This window comes from Bos indicus x Bos taurus, chromosome 23, assembly GCF_003369695.1.
Source record: "Bos indicus x Bos taurus breed Angus x Brahman F1 hybrid chromosome 23, Bos_hybrid_MaternalHap_v2.0, whole genome shotgun sequence".
Taxonomy (NCBI): domain Eukaryota; kingdom Metazoa; phylum Chordata; class Mammalia; order Artiodactyla; family Bovidae; genus Bos; species Bos indicus x Bos taurus.
Window position 1 is genome coordinate 50155024 of NC_040098.1, and position 20002 is coordinate 50175025.

Here is a 20002-nt window from a genome sequence, read left to right on the forward strand (position 1 = left end):
TCTTTGGCACTCAGCCAAGTTCTTCACAGTCCAACTCTCACATCCATACATGACCACAGGAAAAACCATAGCCTTGACTAGACGGACCTTTGTTGGCAAAGTAATGTCTCTGCTTTTCAATATGCTATCTAGGTTGGTCATAACTTTCCTTCCAAGAAGTAAGCGTCTTTTAATTTCATGGCTGCAATCACCATCTGTAGTGATTTTGGAGCCCAGAAAAATAAAGTCTGACACTGTTTCCACTGTTTCCCCATCTATTTCCCATGAAGTGGTGGGACCGGATGCCATGATCTTCGTTTTCTGAATGTTGAGCTTTAAGCCAACTTTCTCACTCTCCACTTTCACTTTCATCAAGAGGCTTTTGAGTTCCTCTTCACTGTCTGCCATAAGGGTGGTGTCATCTGCATGTCTGACGTTATTGATATTTCTCCCAGCAATCTTGATTCCAGCTTCTGTTTCTTCCAGTCCAGCGTTTCTCATGATATACTCTGCATATAACTTAAATAAACAGGGTGACAATATGCAGCCTTGACGAACTCCTTTTCCTATTTGGAACCAGCCTGTTGTTCCATGTCCAGTTCTAACTGTTGCTTCCTGACCTGCATACAGATTTCTCAAGAGGCAGATCAGGTGGTCTGGTATTCCCATCTCTTTCAGAATTTTCCACAGTTTATTGTGATCCACACAGTCGAAGGCTTTGGCATAGTCAATAAAGCAGAAATAGATGTTTTTTCTGGAACTCTCTTGCTTTTTCCATGATCCAGCAGATGTTGGCAATTTGATCTCTGGTTCCTCTGCCTCTTCTAAAACCAGCTTGAATATCAGGAAGTTCACGGCTCACATATTGCTGAAGCCTGGCTTGGAGAATTTTGAGCATTACTTTTCTAGCGTGTGAGATGAGTGCAATTGTGCGGTAGTTTGAGCATTCTTTGGCATTGCCTTTCTTTGGGATCGGAATGAAAACTGACCTTTTCCAGTCCTGTGGCCAATGCTGAGTTTTCCAAATTTGCTGGCATATTGAGTGCAGCACTTTCACAGCATCATCTTTCAGGATTTGAAATAGCTCAACTGGAATTCCATCACCTCCACTAGCTTTGTTCGTAGTGATGCTTCCTAAGGCCCACTTGACTTCCCATTCCAGGATGTCTGGCTCTAGGTCAGTGATCACACCATCGTGATTATCTGGGTCGTGAAGCTCTTTTTTGTACAGTTCTTCTGTGTATTCTTGCCATCTCTTCTTAATATCTACTGCTTCTGTTAGGTCCATACCATTTCTGTCCTTTATTGAGTTCATCTTTGCATGAAATGTTCCTTTGGTATCTCTGATTTTCTTGAAGAGATCCCTAGTCTTTCCCATTCTGTTGTTTTCCTCTATTTCTTTGCATTGATCACTGAAGAAGGCTTTCTTATCTCTTCTTGCTATTCTTTGGAACTCTGCATTCAGATTCTTATATCTTTCCTTTTCTCCTTTGCTTTTCGCTTCTCTTCTTTTCACAGCTATTTGTAAGGCCTCCCCAGACAGCCATTTTGCTTTTTTGCATTTCTTTTCCATGGGGATGGTCTTGATCCCTGTCTCCTGTACAATGTCACGAACTTCATTCCATAGTTCATCAGGCACTCTATCAGATCTAGGCCCTTAAATCTATTTCTCACTTCCACTGTATAATCATAAGGGATTTGATTTAGGTCATACCTGAATGGTCTAGTGGTTTTCCCTACTTTCTTCCACTTAAGTCTGAATTTGGCAATAAGGAGTTCATGGTCTGAGCCACAGTCAGCTCCTGGTCTTGTTTTTGCTGACTGTACAGAGCTTCTACATCTTTCGCTGCAAAGAATATAATCAATCTGATTTCGGTGTTGACCATCTGGTGATCTCCATGTATAGAGTCTTCTCTTGTGTTGTTGGAAGAGGGTGTTTGTTATGACCAGTGCATTTTCTTGGCAAAACTCTATTAGTCTTTGCCCTGCTTCATTCCGTATTCCAAGGCCAAATTTGCCTGTTACTCCAGGTGTTTCTTGACTTCCTACTTTTGCATTCCAGTCCCCTATAATGAAAAGGACATCTTTTTGGGGTGTTAGTTCTAAAAGGTCTTGTAGGTCTTCATAGAACCGTTCAACTTCAGCTTCTTCAGCGTTACTGGTTGGGGCATAGACTTGGATTACTGTGATATTGAATGGTTTGCCTTGGAAACGAACAGAGATCATTCTGTCATTTTTGAAATTGCATCCAAGTACTGCATTTCGGACTCTTTTGTTGACCATGATGGCCACTCCATTTCTTCTGAGGGATTCCTGCCCGCAGTAGTAGATATCATGGTCATCTGAGTTAAATTCACCCATTCCAGTCCATTTCAGTTCGCTGATTCCTAGAATGTTGACATTCAGTCTTCCCATCTCTTGTTTGACCACTTCCAATTTGCCTTGATTCATGGACCTGACATTCCAGGTTCCTATGCAATATTGCTCTTTACAGCATTGGACCTTTCTTCTATCACCAGTCACATCCACAGCTGGGTATTCTTTTTGCTTTGGCTCCATCCCTTCATTCTTTCTGGAGTTATTTCTCGACTGATCTCAAGTAGCATATTGGGCAGCTTCTATCACCAGTCACATCCACAGCTGGGTATTCTTTTTGCTTTGGCTCCATCCCTTCATTCTTTCTGGAGTTATTTCTCCACTGATTTCCAGTAGCATATTGGGCACCTACTGACCTGGGGAGTTTCTCTTTCAGTATCCTATCATTTTGCCTTTTCATACTGTTCATGGGGTTCTCAAGGCAAGAATACTGAAGTGGTTCGCCATTCCCTTCTCCAGTGGACCACATTCTGTCATATCTCTCCACCATGACCCGCCCATCTTGGGTTGCCCCACGGGCATGGCTTAGTTTCATTGAGTTAGACAAGGCTGTGGTCCTAGTGTGATTAGACTGACTAGTTTTCTTTGAGTATGGTTTCAGTGTGTTTGCCCTCTGATGCCCTCTTGCAACACCTACCGTCTTACTTGTGTTTCTCGTACCTTGGGCGTGGGGTGTCTCTTCATGGCTGCTCCAGCAAAGTGCAGCCATTGTTCCTTACCTTGGGCGAGGGGCATCTCCTCACCGCTGCCCTTCCTGACCTTCAACGTGGGATAGCTCCTCTAGGCCCTCCTGTGCCCGCACAGCCACAGCTCCTTGGACGTGGGGTTGGTCCTCCTGAACAACGACTGTCTCTTGTTCTCTTGGCGGAACAAGAGACAGTAGGAAACCAGCACAAATTTCTGTGTGCGGGGGTGACATCATCAAAGCTGAGCTTTGTAAAGATGAACCAAACAGCCCTGGGCATAAGCAGACTCAAAGTGGAGGCAAGGAGTAGGGGATCAGGCTGAGAGGGGGTCAGACAAGTCAGAATGGATCCTCCAGACAAGTCACTCCCTGTCTTACTCATTACCGCCCCGCAGGGGCTGCTGTTCCAGGATGCACTTGTAAAAAGCTCTACTAGGCACTCAAAGACCACGAAAATCGAGTCTACTTTACTATATTTAAAACAGATTGCCAACAAGGACCTACCGTATAGCACACGGAACGCGGCTCAATAATCTATAATAACCTAAAGGGGAAAAGAATTTGAAAAGAGAATCGATGCTGTACGGGTACTGAATTATCACTGTGCCATACACCTGGAAGTAACACATCATTGTAAACCTAACTATACACCATTATAAAATTAAACTTAAAAAAATCAATTGAATGCTATTAGTAATATCTCATACTTAGGGAAAAAAAACAAAGTGTCTACTTCAGTGCGTGGTCCCTCCCCGAAGTCTGAGGAACTGAAACACAGCATGGGAAGGAGTGCCAGAGTTCTGTAGGCAGACTGTGCTGCCCCACGCCCACCCCTTCCCCATGCCCACCCCTTCCCCTCTCCTTCCAGGCACGTGGGGCACTGCTGTGCCTGCCCTCTTGCAGTGACCATGTGTCTGCAATGTGGACAGGCAGACAGGTGGAGTGAGAAATGCACTCCTGGTAACTGGTGTTTTTCACATTATCTGCCAGTGTAGACTTGACCTGGCTAATCTTGACTGATGAGGGGCTTCACAGGTGGCTCAGTGGTAAAGAAGCCATCTGCCAATGCAGGAGATGTAGGAGGCTTGGGTTCAATCCTTGGGTTGGGACAATCTCCTCCTGCCTGAGAAATCCTACGGACAGAGGAGCCTGGCGGGCTACAGTCCATAGGGCCGCAAAGAGTCGAACAGGACTGAGTGACTCAGCATGCACGCAGTCTCGACTGATACACCGACCGATGGCCATCCTCCCCGGGGGCCAGTCCCAGGAGGCTGGTAGAGGTGACTGGAGGCTCCCAGTGGCTGGTGAGCCTGCTGATGAGCTGCCCGAGTTCCAGTGAGGCTGGGAGTGTGGTCCTGGTGACTCACGTGACCCACAGGGCTTCGGGGGACGCTTCACAAGGCCCACGGCTCAGAAGGGGCTCCTCAGCCCCGGAAGTGCTCCTTGTGAATAAGATGCTTCTGCAGGAAGTGCTCCTGGCCAGGGGCTGTCTCTCCTCCCTCAGCCCCGCATGGTGGCGGGGCAGGCCCAGACACTGTTACTTGGTTTCCACCTCTGCTCTCTGCTCCATCCAGACTCCTTCCAAGCCTCTTTTCCACACCCAGAGTTTTAACTAATCTATTGTTAAGACACAAATCTATTGTTAAGAAGGTTCAAATGATATCAGATGATTTTTTAATTAAAAAAATAAGTGTTGCTTTTAAGCTGAGATGTAGTTTGAGATTCTTCCCCGACCTCTCACTTCACATCCAGCCAAAGACAGTTCAGAGGCCGCCTATGTCACTTGGCCAAGCTTTGCCTGAAATTAGATATTTGAAGGCTGCAAATGAACGTAAATCAGGTCCTGTGTGAACACAGTATGAAAATAATGACCTGAAAGCACTTCAAAGGCCAATCATCAGCTTCCCGCGTATCTCATGGTTTCAAAGGCCAATCATCAGCTTCCCGCGAATCTCATGGTCTCAAAGGCCAATCATCAGCTTCCATGTATCTCATGGTTTCAAAGGCCAATCATCAGCTTCCCGCGTATCTCACGGTTTGAAAGGCCAATCATCAGCTTCCGTGTATCTCATGGTTTGAAAGGCCAATCATCAGCTTCTGTGTATCTCATGGTTTGAAAGGCCAATCATCAGCTTCCCGTGTATCTCATGGTTTCAAAGGCCAATCATCAGCTTCCCGTGTATCTCCTGGTTTTAAAGGCCAATCATCAGCTTCCCGTGTATCTCATGGTTTGTCTTTGTTTATTGAAAGTCAGACCGGCTTCTCAAGTGAATAATAAGCAGTGTCCTACGAAAATACTCAGGAGTAGAAAGAGTACCGCATCGGGTATTCGATAAATATTTTTAAATTCAATTAATGAATAAACAAACCCAGACTTCTCATTTGCAGGACAGACTTCGATGTCTTTTCATTTCTACAGTTTTTGCAACTTGCTTCAGGACTCCCTCTCGCGGGAAATGTGAACCTATTTTGGCTGGAAATTGGAATACTTTACAAAGAATGCTTTTAGTTCTTCCCTCAGACAGCCACCTTTTAACTTTCCACCCATCAGTCAGCTTCCTTCACCTCTCATGAAAGTTTCAAAAAAAAATCTCAAAATTCATTCTAATCAGTCCTCAGTCCAGCTTTTTGTTTAGATATAATCTTGGAATTGTTCTCTGGGTCTAAATTTATAGGCCGAGGGTTTCCCTGATGGCTCAGCAGGTAAAGAATCTGTCTGCAATGCAGGACACACAGGTTCCATCCCTGAGCTGGGAAGAGCCCCTGAAGGAGGAAATGGCAGCCCACTCTGGTGTTCTTGCCTGGAGAATCTCATGGACAGAGGAGCCTGGCGGGCTACAGTCCATGGGGTCAAAAAAACTCAGACACGACTGAGCACTGCATGGTAACAGTAAAAAAGCCTGTGTGTGTGCATGCTAAGTCACTTTAGTCATGTCCAACTCTTTGCAACCCCACGGACTGTGGCTCACCAGGCTCCTCTGTCCTTGGGATTCCCCAGGCAAGAATACTGGAGTCGGTTGCCATGCCCTCCTCTGGGAGATCTTCCCTACCCAGGGATCGAACTCATGTCTCTTATTTCTCCTGCATGGCAGGCAGACTCTTACAGCTGAGCCACCTGGGAAGTCCCAAAATAAAGCCAATGTGAGATTACATTTTTTTCTTTGAGCTAATTGGCATTTTCCAAATTTTGACAATAAATGTGCCACTTTGGCTGACAGGAAAACATGGCATTGATGTACACAGAAGGCAGAGTCCCTTCCCTGTTCACCAGAAACTATCATCACATTGTTAATTGGCTATACAAAATAAAAAGTTCAAAAGAAAAAAATAAAAATAAAATGCATGGCATTAGATGACAACTCAGAAAGTGTCTTTCCTCCCCAAATATTTTTTCCTATTTCTACTGGGCTGAAAAACTCATCTAGGCAGAGACTTATCCCCCAAGAGATTCTAGTCGGTTTTCCTGAAATTTTTATTACCTTCACTGTTTGTTAAGTCGTTGATACCTGTTCTCGATGGTGGGGTAAGTTCTGTCAACAGGGGCTGATCCATTTATATAGGCTGTTTCTGGCAAAGGGAGCCCTAATAAATGAATGTCTTCCACCCTGGGTTTTAAAATTACTGTTTTATTATAAAAATAATATATGCTCATAGTAAAAAAATTAAAATTATACAGAAGCGGGTTATGAACTGAAGAACAGAAGATATCCCCAATCCCAGTGCCCTGCTGCAGAGATAACACTGGGTTGCAGCTACCTTTGTATCTTTTTAGATGTTTTCTAGGCATAGAGAAGTCTATGAAAGTCAAAGTGTGAAAATGTTAGATGCTCAGTCATGTTCAACTCCTTGTGACCCCGTGGACTGTAGCCCGCCAGGCTCCTCTGTCCATGGATTTCCCAGGCAAGGATCCTGGAGTGGGCTGCCATTTCCCTCTCCAAGAGAAGTATATATGTCTATTAAAAACAGAAAAGGGGATAATCATCTACAGAATTATGCAAGACTTGGTTCTTTCAATATATCCTGGTCATCTTTTCTTATTGGTGGACGAAATGATGACTAGTTTCCTCTATAACTCATCAGTCGTCCATGGAAGAACAGTTTTTGACGTTACATGAAACGGCAATAAACACACAGGCACACATCTTTGAATACCTATATTAGATATTTATGGGACAGATAAAATCTGGATCAAAGGGAGTGTGTATTTTAAATTCTGATAGATATTGTGAAACTGCCTTCCAGAAGAGCTGTACGATTTGCATTTCCACGAATAACACAGCTGAAAGTGCCTATCAGCCCCGTACATTTGACACCATAGACTATTATAAACTTCAGACTAATCTTTGCCAGTTCAACAGATGACAAAGCATAACTTGCAGATATTGACTTGTACTTCTCTAACCGTGAGCGAGGCTGGAACACTTACCCTTGGGGCCATCAGCCACCTTATAAAGACTTTACAGAGCTGAGGCCACTGGCGAGGACTCTCCAGCCACGCGGAGGGGATGTGTTCTCCTGCCCAAACCCGAGAGGTCCCGCTGGAGCCTGTGTCAGACCCCAGAGGTAAGATGCCTCACTCCACCCTCGGTGCCTTCTCCCCGACTGTGCCCCGATGCTGTGGACCCGGAACACGGCTGCACAAACAAGCAGAACACGGTCAGCAGAGCGGGGCGGGGCACTTTGTACACGGCTGAAGATAGCTAGACTAGCCGGAGATACCCAGATGCTGATTCTAGGCACACTAAAAAACGGGCCTTCTTGCAACTTGCTCAGGATAAACGACTCCCCAGAGCACTACCGCTTGTCTGCAGGACCGATGCAAACAGACAAGCCACGTTGCCCGGGAATGTCCTGCTAACAGCCTCACCTCGTCCCGGAAGCAGCGGTTTCCCTTTCCTCCCAGCCTAAAAGCTGAACGACAGGGCCTTGTAAATCATCGGGCTGCTCAGAGATTAGTGATGAAGGGGCAGACCTGGCGAGGGCTTTCCAAAAGGAAAATAAAATATTTACATCATCTCGCCAGTCACTCTTCAAATGCTGCATTTTTCTCTTTCATCGGTTTTTACCTGACAGCACTTGACAATTGTCTCTGCGACTGTGAAAGCTTCAACCCATTTATCCTGAGAACACTGAAGATGAATGCAGACTGGACTGCTGTGTGGAAGGCTAACAGGCTGTGTGTGAGTGTGTCTAAAGAGTGCAATAGTGACTGACCATTATCACTACAATTTATTTTGCAAAACAGATGAAATACTAATTCTCTGATAGAGGGTTCAACGTGGGGATGGGGTTCAGGAGACATAGTATTGATTAATCTGAGTTTATAAGGATCCTACTTTCTGGTGGCAAAAGAGTGGGGACCATAGGATAAGGCATTGGAATGACCCGACACCCGGGATGGTCAGCAACTAGCTGAGGGGTCTGAGGACAGTATCATCAGCGTGGTTTTGGAACAGCACGTTCTGAACACCTGGACCAGAACTCAAGGCAGGGATGCACAAAAGCCACGCACACACCTCACCCCACAGGTTCACCTGGCACAGATTCGGTATATTGGTACACACACATTTTCACGTCGGCATCTATTACAGTAAACTTGGGAGGCAGTGTATTATAAACATAAGTTAGCATTCCTCTCCTAAGGTTGGTTAGCAGTAAATAGAGTCTACTTTCTAACCTTCAAGCATGACATTTTCGAAGCCTGTTAACTTCTGCAGATAGGTTTTTACCTCCCTCCCAGGTTTTCAAAAAACTTGCTTTCAAAGTGAATTCTGAACATGACTACACAACGCCCAGCTCAGGGTGTGGTGGCAAGTGAGAGCTTAGCTCCCGTTTTTGATGGCTAGAAAAGGAAAGTGGCTAGTTGCTATTTTAAAAGCTGGAGTTGAGATCAGTTTTAAGTGGGATAAAAGGTTCATGGAACCCAAGACAGCTCTCACTAGCAACAGCGAACCTGTGGGGCTTGTGTGGACGCGTCCTGAGGGTCCACTGTGGTCCAGGCACCTCCTTTGGCTGCCCCGGGCCCTCTCAAGTCTTCCCTGGCATCATTTCACCATTTTACATGTGAGGGAGCAGAAAGTGGCCCGACCATCCGCTGAGTGACACGGTGGAGGCTGGATTCTAAGGGTCTTCGATCTAACTAACATCCTTTCTGAATTACAGTCTCCATTCTTCTGGCTCTGTTCTGAAGGTTTTCTCACCTAAAACCCAGGAAAATACTGCCAAGGTAACTAGACTTGACTAGTAAGAGACCCGATGCAACGCGAGCCTTTTCCGGGCATCCTTTGGACGTGGCCTCACTCTGGTGCTGGGGCCCCCACTGAGGCCGGTCTGGGAGAGGGTGCGGCCTCCTGCCCACAGTACAACCCTGCAACTGGAGCCTCAGACACTCTCTCACTTCAGTCCGAATTTAGAAGGAGCTCCCTGGTCCAGAGAGTCTAAACCTGGTCCTCAAACTTTGTTGACGTCGGTCAATTGCTAGGCTGAGTCCAAGTCTTTGTACCCCATGTCCTCAAACTAAGTTCTTCCTTTTCTCTGTGGGGCAGAGTCCACCGAGCTTCTGGAAACGTCTTTCCTTCTGTGGTGCTCACAGATCAAGGTCAGCCACCCTGGGAGGAGAGCCTCCCCATCGCAACAGCGACTTGCAAGATGTGACCGTGAGGCCCGCAGACCCTCAGGGTTACAGTCTGGCTGGCTGTTGGGGGTGGTCAGACAGGGTCCGACAGGACAGTGTGAAGCTGGCCACTGGCTCTGCAGCCCAGATGGGGACCAGGGACGGAGGAGAGGGCAGGAAGCCGAGGTGGGGGGCATCTCAGACCCCTCACCTGACTCCCAAGTAATGAATCTCTTATGCAAAAGCAATTATATCCAGGAGGAAACACATTCTTTCTCTGAACTGGCAGAAATGAAGCAACTATCGATTGGCTTTGTCCCTAAACAACAGGACCACGTTTCCTGCGCCCTCAGCCTCCTTTGGGGGGTGGGTTCTGCCTCGCTCCACCGTGGCCCTGCCTCCACATGGCTGGCTGCGGGCACACGCACGTCTTCTCGGGTCACAGACCTCCCTGAATCCCCCGGGTTCTGGGTGATGCATTCTGAGTTTCTCTACTTCGGGAAGAAAAATTATAAAAGAAGATTGATCTCTGGCTCCACTTAATCTTTTTCTAATTGCTGCAGGAAAGCACACACGAGTCCCCTCGCTGTCCGGAGGCCTGGCAGTCTGAAGGACTGGAAGCTGAATCGAGGACCAGGTGTCAAAGGAACTGCTCTTCGTAGAGTCTTTCCGCCGACCTAACAGACTCTCGCTGGTGAGATGGTACAGATTAGCACCCCCAATGTCCTTCAAATCCATCTACCTCTCCATTCCGTGCGTGTCTCCTTAGGTGATGGTCCTGGGCCTGTTTAATATGGCCTTTGAGAGGGAGAAGGGACTTCCCTCGTGGCTCAAATGGTAAAGAATCCACCTGCAATGCAGGAGTCCTGGATTTGATCCCCTGGAGAAGGAAATGGCAACCCACTCCAGTATTCTTGCCTGGAGAATCCCATGGACGGAGGAGCCTGGTGGGGTACAGTCCATGGGGTCGCAAAGAGTCGGACGTGACTGTGTGACTGACACTTTCGCTTTTTGAGAGGCAGCGAGGACGGAAGCCTGCCGACCTGCAGGGGCCGGGAGGGGAGAGGCTGGTGTCCTGTGTCGGCTTCTCGTGTCCCTCAGTCCAGCCGAGTCTGGTGGAAGCATCTCTGGAAACAAGGCTGGCATCGCTGCCCCTGGAGGGCGGTGGTGATGAAGACAAACCAGCCCCTGAGCTGGCAGGAATCCTTAGAGAACAAAATGCAAACCTAACTTCCGGATCCTCAGGGACTCATGAGATCCACCTTGCTTTGCTCTCCGAGGGGACCCTGCACTGGTTCTGAGTGGCAGTGCCTAGCGAGGCTCCTGATGGGAGGACGGCAGGGCTGGCACGGGCCCAGCGGGGCTATGGGCTGTGTGGGCTCTGCAGCAGAGCTGGCCTCGGGGTGACTCTCTGACGCGTTCCCACACATGCTCGGGGCCGCGACTCCAGACGGGAGAGCTCGCTGCACAGGACGGTGGGTGGAGGGGTGGCACCATCGCCTGTCTGCGCTGAACAGGAAGCTGCTCACCACGCTCTAAAAGGCGGGCGGGGCGGAGCGCAGGAAACGCCATCAGGGAGACAAACCGCGTGCCTGGGGTGGAACTGCTGCTTCAGAGGACCCGTGGACCAGGCTCAGTTCTCCAGCTGCAGGGCAAGGGCTCAGCTGCCCCGAGGCATGCGGGATCTTCCTCTACCAGGGGCTGAACCCACATCACCTGCATTGGAAGGCGGATTCTGAAAGTTCACTGGACGACCAGGGAAGTCCCTCTGGTGACAGATCTGAGGATGAATTCCACCACCCCTTCCTTATATTTCTTTAGGAGTTCACATATTATATAACCACATTTAAAAATGAACACGTGGGCCCAGCCCAGCGTCTGGCATACAGTGAGAGCTCAGTAAACATTCACTGCAGAATTAAAGGACTTCCCAGGTGGCGCTGGTGGTAAAGAACCTGGCCTGCCAATGCAGGAGACATAAACAATTTGGGTTTGATCCCTGGGTCGGGAAGATCCCCTGGAGAAGGGCATGGCAACCCACTCCAGTACTCTTGCCTGGAGAATCCCATGGCTGGAAGAGCCTGGCAGTCTACAGTCCACAGAGTCGCAAAGAGCTGGACGTGGCTGAAGCAACTTAGCATGCGCAGAGAATTTGGGGGGAAAAAAACCCTATCATCTGCCATCAAATTAATCATTTTCACTTCTCCACGCTCCCTCTGTTCCCTTTCAATATGAGTAATATGTTTCTAACACTTGTAACCATAAATAGGTATTAATTTGTTTTCTGCCTTTCACAGCATGTTTCGATGTTGCAACCTAATCTGTGGTGCTTAGTGACTGTGTAATATTCCATCAAGGTGTCTAGTCTTCTCTAAATCAAGGTAGGATTGGGCCTGTTCTTTGAGCAGAATCCAAACCTCGCCAAACACGGTGGTCTGTCTGCAAGCAGCCCGAGCTCTGAAGATCATCTGGGTCGACTACAGCACCCTGTACTGTCCTTGGAAAACTCCAAATCATTTCACTAATTGTCTAGGAAAGGATGACTTCAACCACTGACCAGACGCAAGCAGCCTCAGGAAAAAACCACCGACGGAGGGGACAGGTGGGGGAATCAGAGGAGGGGGCAGAGGGACGGCTGGCATCCACCTGAAAAGACGTTAATACAGGCACCAGCCAGGGGCCAGGGCCTGCTTTCTTTCTCTGATGTCTCGAGAAAACAGTCAGCGGCTCTTAGCAGATGGATCAGGCAGAGTCAGGGGCCGGGCACGTGCCGTGTGTCCTGGGATTTTCCCATCTCGCATTGGTTAAAATGCTTATCAGACGCCGCAACCAGAGAGTGGTTTTCTTCTTTTTCCTCTTTAGATAACTTTTCCTCCCCTATATGCAAGGGAAACACCCACTCACTGAAAATAATCTGGGAAATGGGGAGATGTAGAGAAGAAAGTGAAAACCGCCTGCAGTTCTGAGAGCCTGGACGACACAGCTGCAGTGTCTCGCCACCCGCTTCCGTCCACGTTCACACGCTGCCACCCTCTACACCTATAGTTAGACAGTGAACCTCTTCATCCGTGTCAGTAACGATTCTTTAAGATGTTCTAAATATGTGCAGAATAGTTGGGATTAGAGACGCGTGACTGGTTTGTCCCCTTGTGGGTAACAGGATGCTACCTCACTCAGGGTGCTCCTCAATTCTCTTAGAAGCGACAGTGCCAACGCCTTTGAGTGTTTCTCAGCTACACCCACCAGCACAGACCTGAGACCGCAGAACCACTGGGTCAGGGTGCGGACGCTTACAGGCTGAGCCACAGGGCAGAGTCTCACTCCTGCAGCTCTACACGTGCGCCCAGCCCTGCACCAGCCTCGCTACATCGTTATTGTTTTCATTTATTTTAACTGTGGATGAAAAATGAAATCATTATTTTAAATTGCATTTCGTTGATTGCTGGAGAGGCTGAACTTTTAAATTTTGTTTTCGGGCTATAAGTTTAGATAAACTGCTTAGTGAACTGTTTTCTATCGAACTGTCCATTTTTCTATTAAAGCTCGAGATTTTTTTCACTGATTGCGCCACTATAATCTTACTTCGTGAAAGCTAAAAAACATTTACATACATTTAAAATGCAACTCTGCAAAAGAAAAAAAAAAAAAAAGCTTGGAAACAAGATTAGATGGAAACGCAATAAAACACTCATCGTGTTAGGCATTAGGTGGAAGGAGCACTGGCTGAATCTTCTCAGCACCACGAAGAGAGGACAATAAGCCATGCCCCGGGGGCGCTGTCTGCGGTGACGAAGGCGGTGGACAGGACGAGCATGCGGAGACCGGAGCTCAGGTGTGTGTGGCAGCACAGGGCAGGGGGTCTCTTTATTCTGCTTCACCACGATCCCCACTTCACACTCCCTGGTCCACCCCATCCCGGATACAGACACCCACGAGGCATCCTCCTCTATTTGACCCCGGGGATAAGGAACACGGGCTGGGTGCCTGCATGACTCCGGGTCACTGTTTTATGTATTTCATCGAATAAAATACAACATCGTGTTAATTTCTGCTGTACAGCAAAGCGATTCAGTTTACACACATACATATCCCCTTCCATCTGCTTCTCCTCTCCAGTTCATCACAGGACAGTGAACGCAGCTCCCTGTGCTGCACAGGAGGGCCTTGTTGATCCACCCTACGTGTAACAGTCTGCATCTGCTCAGCCTCAACCCCCACACAACCCCGCCTTTGGTAACCAGCAGTCTGTCCTCTCTCTGTGAGCCCGATTCTGTTCTGTAGATGAACTCACCTCTGCCTTATGTTGGATCCCACACACAAATGGTCGCACGTTGTGCTCGTCCTCCTGCATCCCGCTTCCTTCGCTTTATGATCGTCTCTAGGTGCAGCTGTGCTGCTGCAGACAGTGTTATTTCACTCTCTTTACGGCTAACGGTCCATGTCTGTGCCGCACCCTCTTCATCCATTCGTCTGCTGATGGACGCTTACCTTGTTTCCACGTCTTGGTTGTTGTGGAGAGTGTTGCTATGAACGTTGGAGTGCTCGTATGTTTTTGAATTACAGCAGTTTTGCTCGCATATACACACCCAGGAGTGGGACTGCTGGGATCATGTGGCAATTCTCTATTCCATTTTCCGGTAGTGGTTTAGTCGCTAAGTCCTGTCTGACTCTTTGCGAGCCCATGGACTGTATGTAGACCACCAGATTTTGCTATCCACGGGATTCTCCAGCCAAGAATACTGGAGTGGGTTGCCATTTCCTTCTCCAGGGGCTTTGCCTGACCCAGGGATCAAATGCGGGTCTCCTGCACTGCAGGTGGATTCTTTACCAGCTGAGCCATGAGTGAAGCCTCCATATCGCTCTTCACAGTGGTCTGGGCCTCTCTTGCCATCAGGGCTGCAGTCCTGTTTTCCTGGTGAAGCGTCTCCTTGCCGGAAGGGCAGTGGGCTGCATCCAACATTGCTCTACCGGCGCAACACCCAAGGATAGCCTGGGGCTCTGGCCACACGGCGGGCTTGCAGACATCCCTGGGCCTCAGCAGCGAGCTGCGCTCTAATGGTGGCCACGGAGCAGAGCTTGCTGAAATCAGATTTCACTGTAGGGCAGAAAGAAACACGGGCTATCAACCTATACCTGGATGCAGCTGTTTCCACACTGGGTCAGCGGATTTAGCTTTACTTAGCTTTAGAGGCAGAACAAGTCTTTATTCTGCAAAAACAGGTGGATGAATCCTTTACGATGAACAGTGAAGCCCTGAGGACAGGGACGCTGAAGAAGAGAAAGGGAGGCCAGCCACACGGTGAAGTAAAGGATCCCGCAGGGCTCGGGCAAAGGAAGTGACTCGTGGGACTTCCTGGGGTGAGGCCCGAGAGGTGGGTGTTTGGGGAAGAGAGGCCCTGAGGGGGAGCCAGGACACGAGGCCGGGTTTCCTCCAAGGAGACCAGAGCTTCCTAGCATCGCCCAGGAGACAAGACGGGGGCAGCCAGGGACTGACTCTGATGGGGACTCGCCCTGATAACCCGCCATGACCGCGGGGCCCAGGCTCAGCGTTAGTCTCCTTTCCATTATGTCCGACCTTTTGCACACGTGTTCACGCCACTGAGGGCGTCCTGGGGAACGGACAGGCACCAACACGGGGAAGTGACGGCCTGCAGCATGGCGGACGAGGAGCAGGGGCGACGGACGGGGCCCAGGAACAGCTGTTTGGGGCTGGAGGAGACGGCAGGAAGTCACGGCTCTGCGAACCCTGCAGAGACCCTCAACGGGGAGGCCGGGAAAGCAGGGCTTACACTGTGCTCGGATGTTTTTAAAAAAGGGGAGAGAAGTCTCCTGACCTGAGGGCACATTTAGTTCCAGTGACCTTTCTGAGGCCCGGGATCACTCATTTCGAGGTCCTAGGTTTAACGTCTTGCAGGCACGGTCTCTCCAGATCAAGGGTGTCGTCCCTTGAAAAGCACAGCCTGAAGGAGGGAGCAGGAGGTACAAGGCCCGCCGGTCACCCGTTTTCTGGCTTCAATGGAAGGTCAGCAGCTGCCGGGCATCTCTTCACCAGCAGACGACCCCACGAGACGGTTTCCTGAGGACAGGCCTCTGGCAGGATGGCCCGGCGCCCAGCTCTCTCTTCTACCCCCGAAGGGCGCACTTCTGGGTTAAGGCGAGACCACAGCCCGAGTCGCTGGGAGCAGATGCAGTGGATGAACACTCGGGAGCACCCGGCATCATGCCGTCTGGCAGCTTTGGAGACGCCCTTGGGAGCTCCGTGCAAGGCGTGCAAGAGCAGGGCACTGGGACTGACGACGGACCCTTCTCGACACCTGCTGTACGGCTCCTGGACCCCAGCGAGCACACCCACCCCTGGCCCCCCACACCCCTGCTCACATCTTCTTTGTTTCTCAGGGATGTGGGGACAGACGTGGCTGAGGCTCCAGGGGCCTGAGATGGTGCAGACGGTGTCCAGGCGATGCTTGGGTCACAAAGGGTGGCTGGGGCGATGTGACCCAGAGGACACCCACGCGGGGCTCAGGGTGCCAATTTCACCCTAAGCAAGGGTGCGCGGCAGCTGCAACGGCGCACGAGCACAACCGAGAGGTTGTGCCTGAGGTCAGGGGCGGCGGCCGAGAGGAGCTACCCCGCATCAGACGTAAGAAGCAGTGGCTGCGCTTTGCTGGAGCAGCCGTGAAGAGAGACCCCACATCAAAGGTAAGTGAAACCCAAGTAAGCCGGTAGGCACTGAGAGATGGGATCAGAGGGCAGATAGACTGAAACCATAATCACAGACAACTAGCCAATCTGATCACATGGACCACAGCCTTGCCTAACTCAATGAAACTAAGCCACGCCCGTGGGGCCACCCAAGACGGACGGGTCATGGTGCAGAGGTCTGACAGAATGTGGCCCACTGGAGAAGGGAATGGCAAACCCCTTCAGTATGCCTGCCTTGAGAACCCCATGAACAGTATGAAAAGGCAAAAAGATATGATACTGAAAGATGAACTCCCCACGTTGGTAGGTGCCCAATATCCTACTGGAGATCAGTGGAGAAATAACTCCACAAAGAATGAAAGGATGGAGCCAAAGCAAAAACAACACCCAGGTGTGGATGTGACTGGTGACAGAAGCAAGGTTTGATGCTGTAAAGAGCAGTATTGCATAGGACCCGGAATGTCAGGTCCATGAATGAAGGCAAATTGGAAGTGGTCAAACACGAGATGGCAAGAGTGAACGTCGACATTCTAGGAATCAGCGAAATGAAATGGACTGGAATGGGTGAATTTAACTCAGATGACCATTATATCTACTACTGTGGGCAGGAATCCCTTAGAAGAAATGGAGTGGCCATCATGGTCAACAAAAGAGTCTGAAATGCAGTACTTGGATGCAATCTCAAAAACGACAGAATGATCTCTGCTCGTTTCCAAGGCAAACCATTCAATATCACAGTAATCCAAGTCTATGCCCCGACCAGTAACACTGAAGAAGCTGAACAGTTCTATGAAGACCTACAAGACCTTCTAGAACTAAGACCCAAAAAAGATGTCCTTTTCATTATAGGGGACTGGAATGCAAAAGTAGGAAGTCAAGAAACACCTGGAGTAACAGACAAATTTGGCCCTGGAATAAAGAATGAAGCAGGGCAAAGGCTAATAGAGTTTTGCCAAGAGAATGCACTGGTCATAGCAAACACCCTCTTCCAACAACACAAGAGAAGACTCTACACATGGACATCCCCAGATGGTCAACACTGAAATCAGACTGATTATATTCTTTGCAGCTCAAGATGGAGAAGGTCTATACAGTCAGCAAAAACAAGACTGGGAGCTGACTGTGGCTTGGACCATAAACTCCTTATTGCCAAATTCAGACTTAAATTGAAGAAAGTAGAGAAAACCACTAGGCCATTTAGCTAAGTCACTTCAGTCGTGTCTGACTCTGTGCAACCCCGTAGACAGCAGCTCACCAGGCTTCCCTGTCCCTGGGATTCTCCAGGCAAGAATACTGAAGTAGGTTGCCATTTCCTTCTCCAACGCATGAAAGTGAAAAGGGAAAGTGAAGTCGCTCAGTTGTGTCCGACTCTTAGTGACCCCATGGACTGTAGCCTACCAGGCTCCTCCGTCTGTGGGATTTCCCAGGTAAGAGTACTGGAGTGGGGTGCCATCACCTTCTCTGAGGCCATTTAGGTATGACCTAAATCAAATCCCTTATGATTATACAGTGGAAGTGAGAAATAGATTTAAGGGACTAGATCTGATAGACAGAGTGCCTAATGAACTATGGATGGAGGTCTGTGACACTGTACAGGAGACAGGAATCAAGACCATCCCCAAGAAAAAGAAATGCAAAAAAGCAAAATGGCTGTCTGAGGAGGCCTTACAAATAGCTGTGAAAAGAAGAGAAGTGAAAAGCAAAGGAGAAAAGGAAAGATATACCCATTTGAATGCAGAGTTCCAAAGAACAGCAAGGAGAGATAAGAAAGCCTTCCTCAGCGATCAATGCAAAGAAATACAGGAAAACAACAGAATGGGAAAGACTAGAGATCTCTTCAAGAAAATTAGAGATACCAAGGGAACATTTCTTGCAAAAATGGGCTCGATAAAGGACAGAAACGGTAGGGACCTAACAGAAGCAGAAGATATTAAGAAGAGGTGGCAAGAATACACAGAAGAACTGTACAAAAAAGAGCTTCACAACCAAGATAATCACAATGGTGTGATCACTGACCTAGAGCCAGACATCCTGGAATGTGAAGTCAAGTGGGCCTTAGAAAGCATCACTACGAACAAAGCTAGTGGAGGTGATGGAATTCCAGTTGAGCTATTCCAAATCCTGAAAGATGATGCTGTGAAAGTGCTGCACTCAATATGCCAGCAAATTTGGAAAACTCAGCATTGGCCACAGGACTGGAAAAGGTCAGTTTTCATGCCAATCCCAAAGAAAGGCAATGCCAAAGAATGCTCAAACCACCGCACAATTGCACTCATCTCACACACTAGTAAAGTAATGCTTAAAATTCTCCAAGCCAGGCTTCTGTAATATGTGGACCATGAACTTCCAGATGTTCAAGCTGGTTTTAGAAAAGGCAGAGGAACCAGAGATCAAATTGCCAACATCCACCAGATCATCAAAAAAGCAAGAGAGTTTCAGAAAAACATCTATTTCTGCTTTATTGACTATGCCAAAGTCTTTGACTATGTGGATCACCACAAACTGTGGAAAATTCTGAAAGAGATGGGAATACCAGACCACCTGACCTGCCTCTTGAGAAACCTGTATGCAGGTCAGGAAGCAACGGTTAGAACTGGATGTGGAACAACAGACCAGTTCCAAATAGGGAAAGGAGTACGTCAAGGCTGTATATTGTCACCCTGCTTATTTAACTTATATGCAGAGTACATCATGAGAAACACTGGGCTGGAGGAAGCACAAGCTGGAATCAAGATTGCCGGGAGAAATATCAATAACCTCAGATATGCAGATGACACCACCTTTATGGCAGAAAGTGAAGAGGAACTAAAGAGCCTCTTGATGAAAGTGAAAGAGGAGAGTGAAAAAGTTGGCTTAAAGCTCAACATGCGAAAACGAAGATCATGGCATCCAGTCCCATCACTTCATGGCAAATAGATGGGGAAACAGTGGAAATAGGGGCTGACTTTATTTTTCTGGGCTCCAAAATCACTGCAGATGGTGACTGCAGCCATGAAATTAAAAGACGCTTACTCCTTGGAAGGAAAGTTATGACGAACTGAGATAGCGTATTAAAATGCAGAGACATTACTTTGCCAACAAAGGTCCATCTAGTCAAGGCTATGGTTTTTCCAGTAGTCATGTATGGATGTGAGAGTTGGACTATGAAGAAGGCTGAGCGCCGAAGAATTGATGCTTTTGAACTGTGGTGTTAGAGAAGACTCTTGAGAGTCCCTTGGACTGCAAGGAGATCCAGCCAGTCCATTCTGAAGGAGATCAGTCCTGAGTGTTCATTGGAAGGACTGATGTTGAAGCTGAAACTCCAATACTTTGGCTACCTGATGCGAAGAGCTGACTCATTTGAAAAGACCCTGATGTTGGGAAAGAATGAGCGCAGGAGGAGAAGGGGACGACAGACGATGAGATGGTTGGATGGCATCACTGACTCAATGGACATGGCTTTGGGTGAACTCTGGGAGTTGGTGAAGGACAGGGAGGCCTGGCATGCTGTGGTTCATGGGGTCGCAAAAGTCGGACACGACTGAGCGACTGAACTGAACTGAACTGAAGGGGGTGCCGCCGAGGCTGAGGGCTGACCCTCAACCCCCCCTTACCAGCCTCCAGGTTCCCCATCCCTTCCCCTCCTCCTGAGTCTACAAGGACCGTGA

At 48.6% G+C, this 20002-nt stretch overlaps 1 protein-coding gene across 6 annotated transcripts in view; it reads right to left on the reverse strand.

Annotated features, from left to right (window-relative positions):
• Positions 1–20002, reverse strand: part of FARS2 (phenylalanyl-tRNA synthetase 2, mitochondrial) — a 307704-nt gene that overhangs the window by 43656 nt on the left and 244046 nt on the right. The window contains exon 7 of one of the 6 annotated variants that reach the window (XM_027525044.1): positions 14724–14748. The exons of the other annotated variants lie outside the window; for them this stretch is intronic. Coding sequence (XP_027380845.1) covers positions 14739–14748 — 10 coding nt within the window. The 3' untranslated portion in view covers positions 14724–14738. Of the gene's footprint in view, positions 1–14723; positions 14749–20002 lie in introns of those variants that run through there. 6 annotated transcript variants of the gene reach the window in all.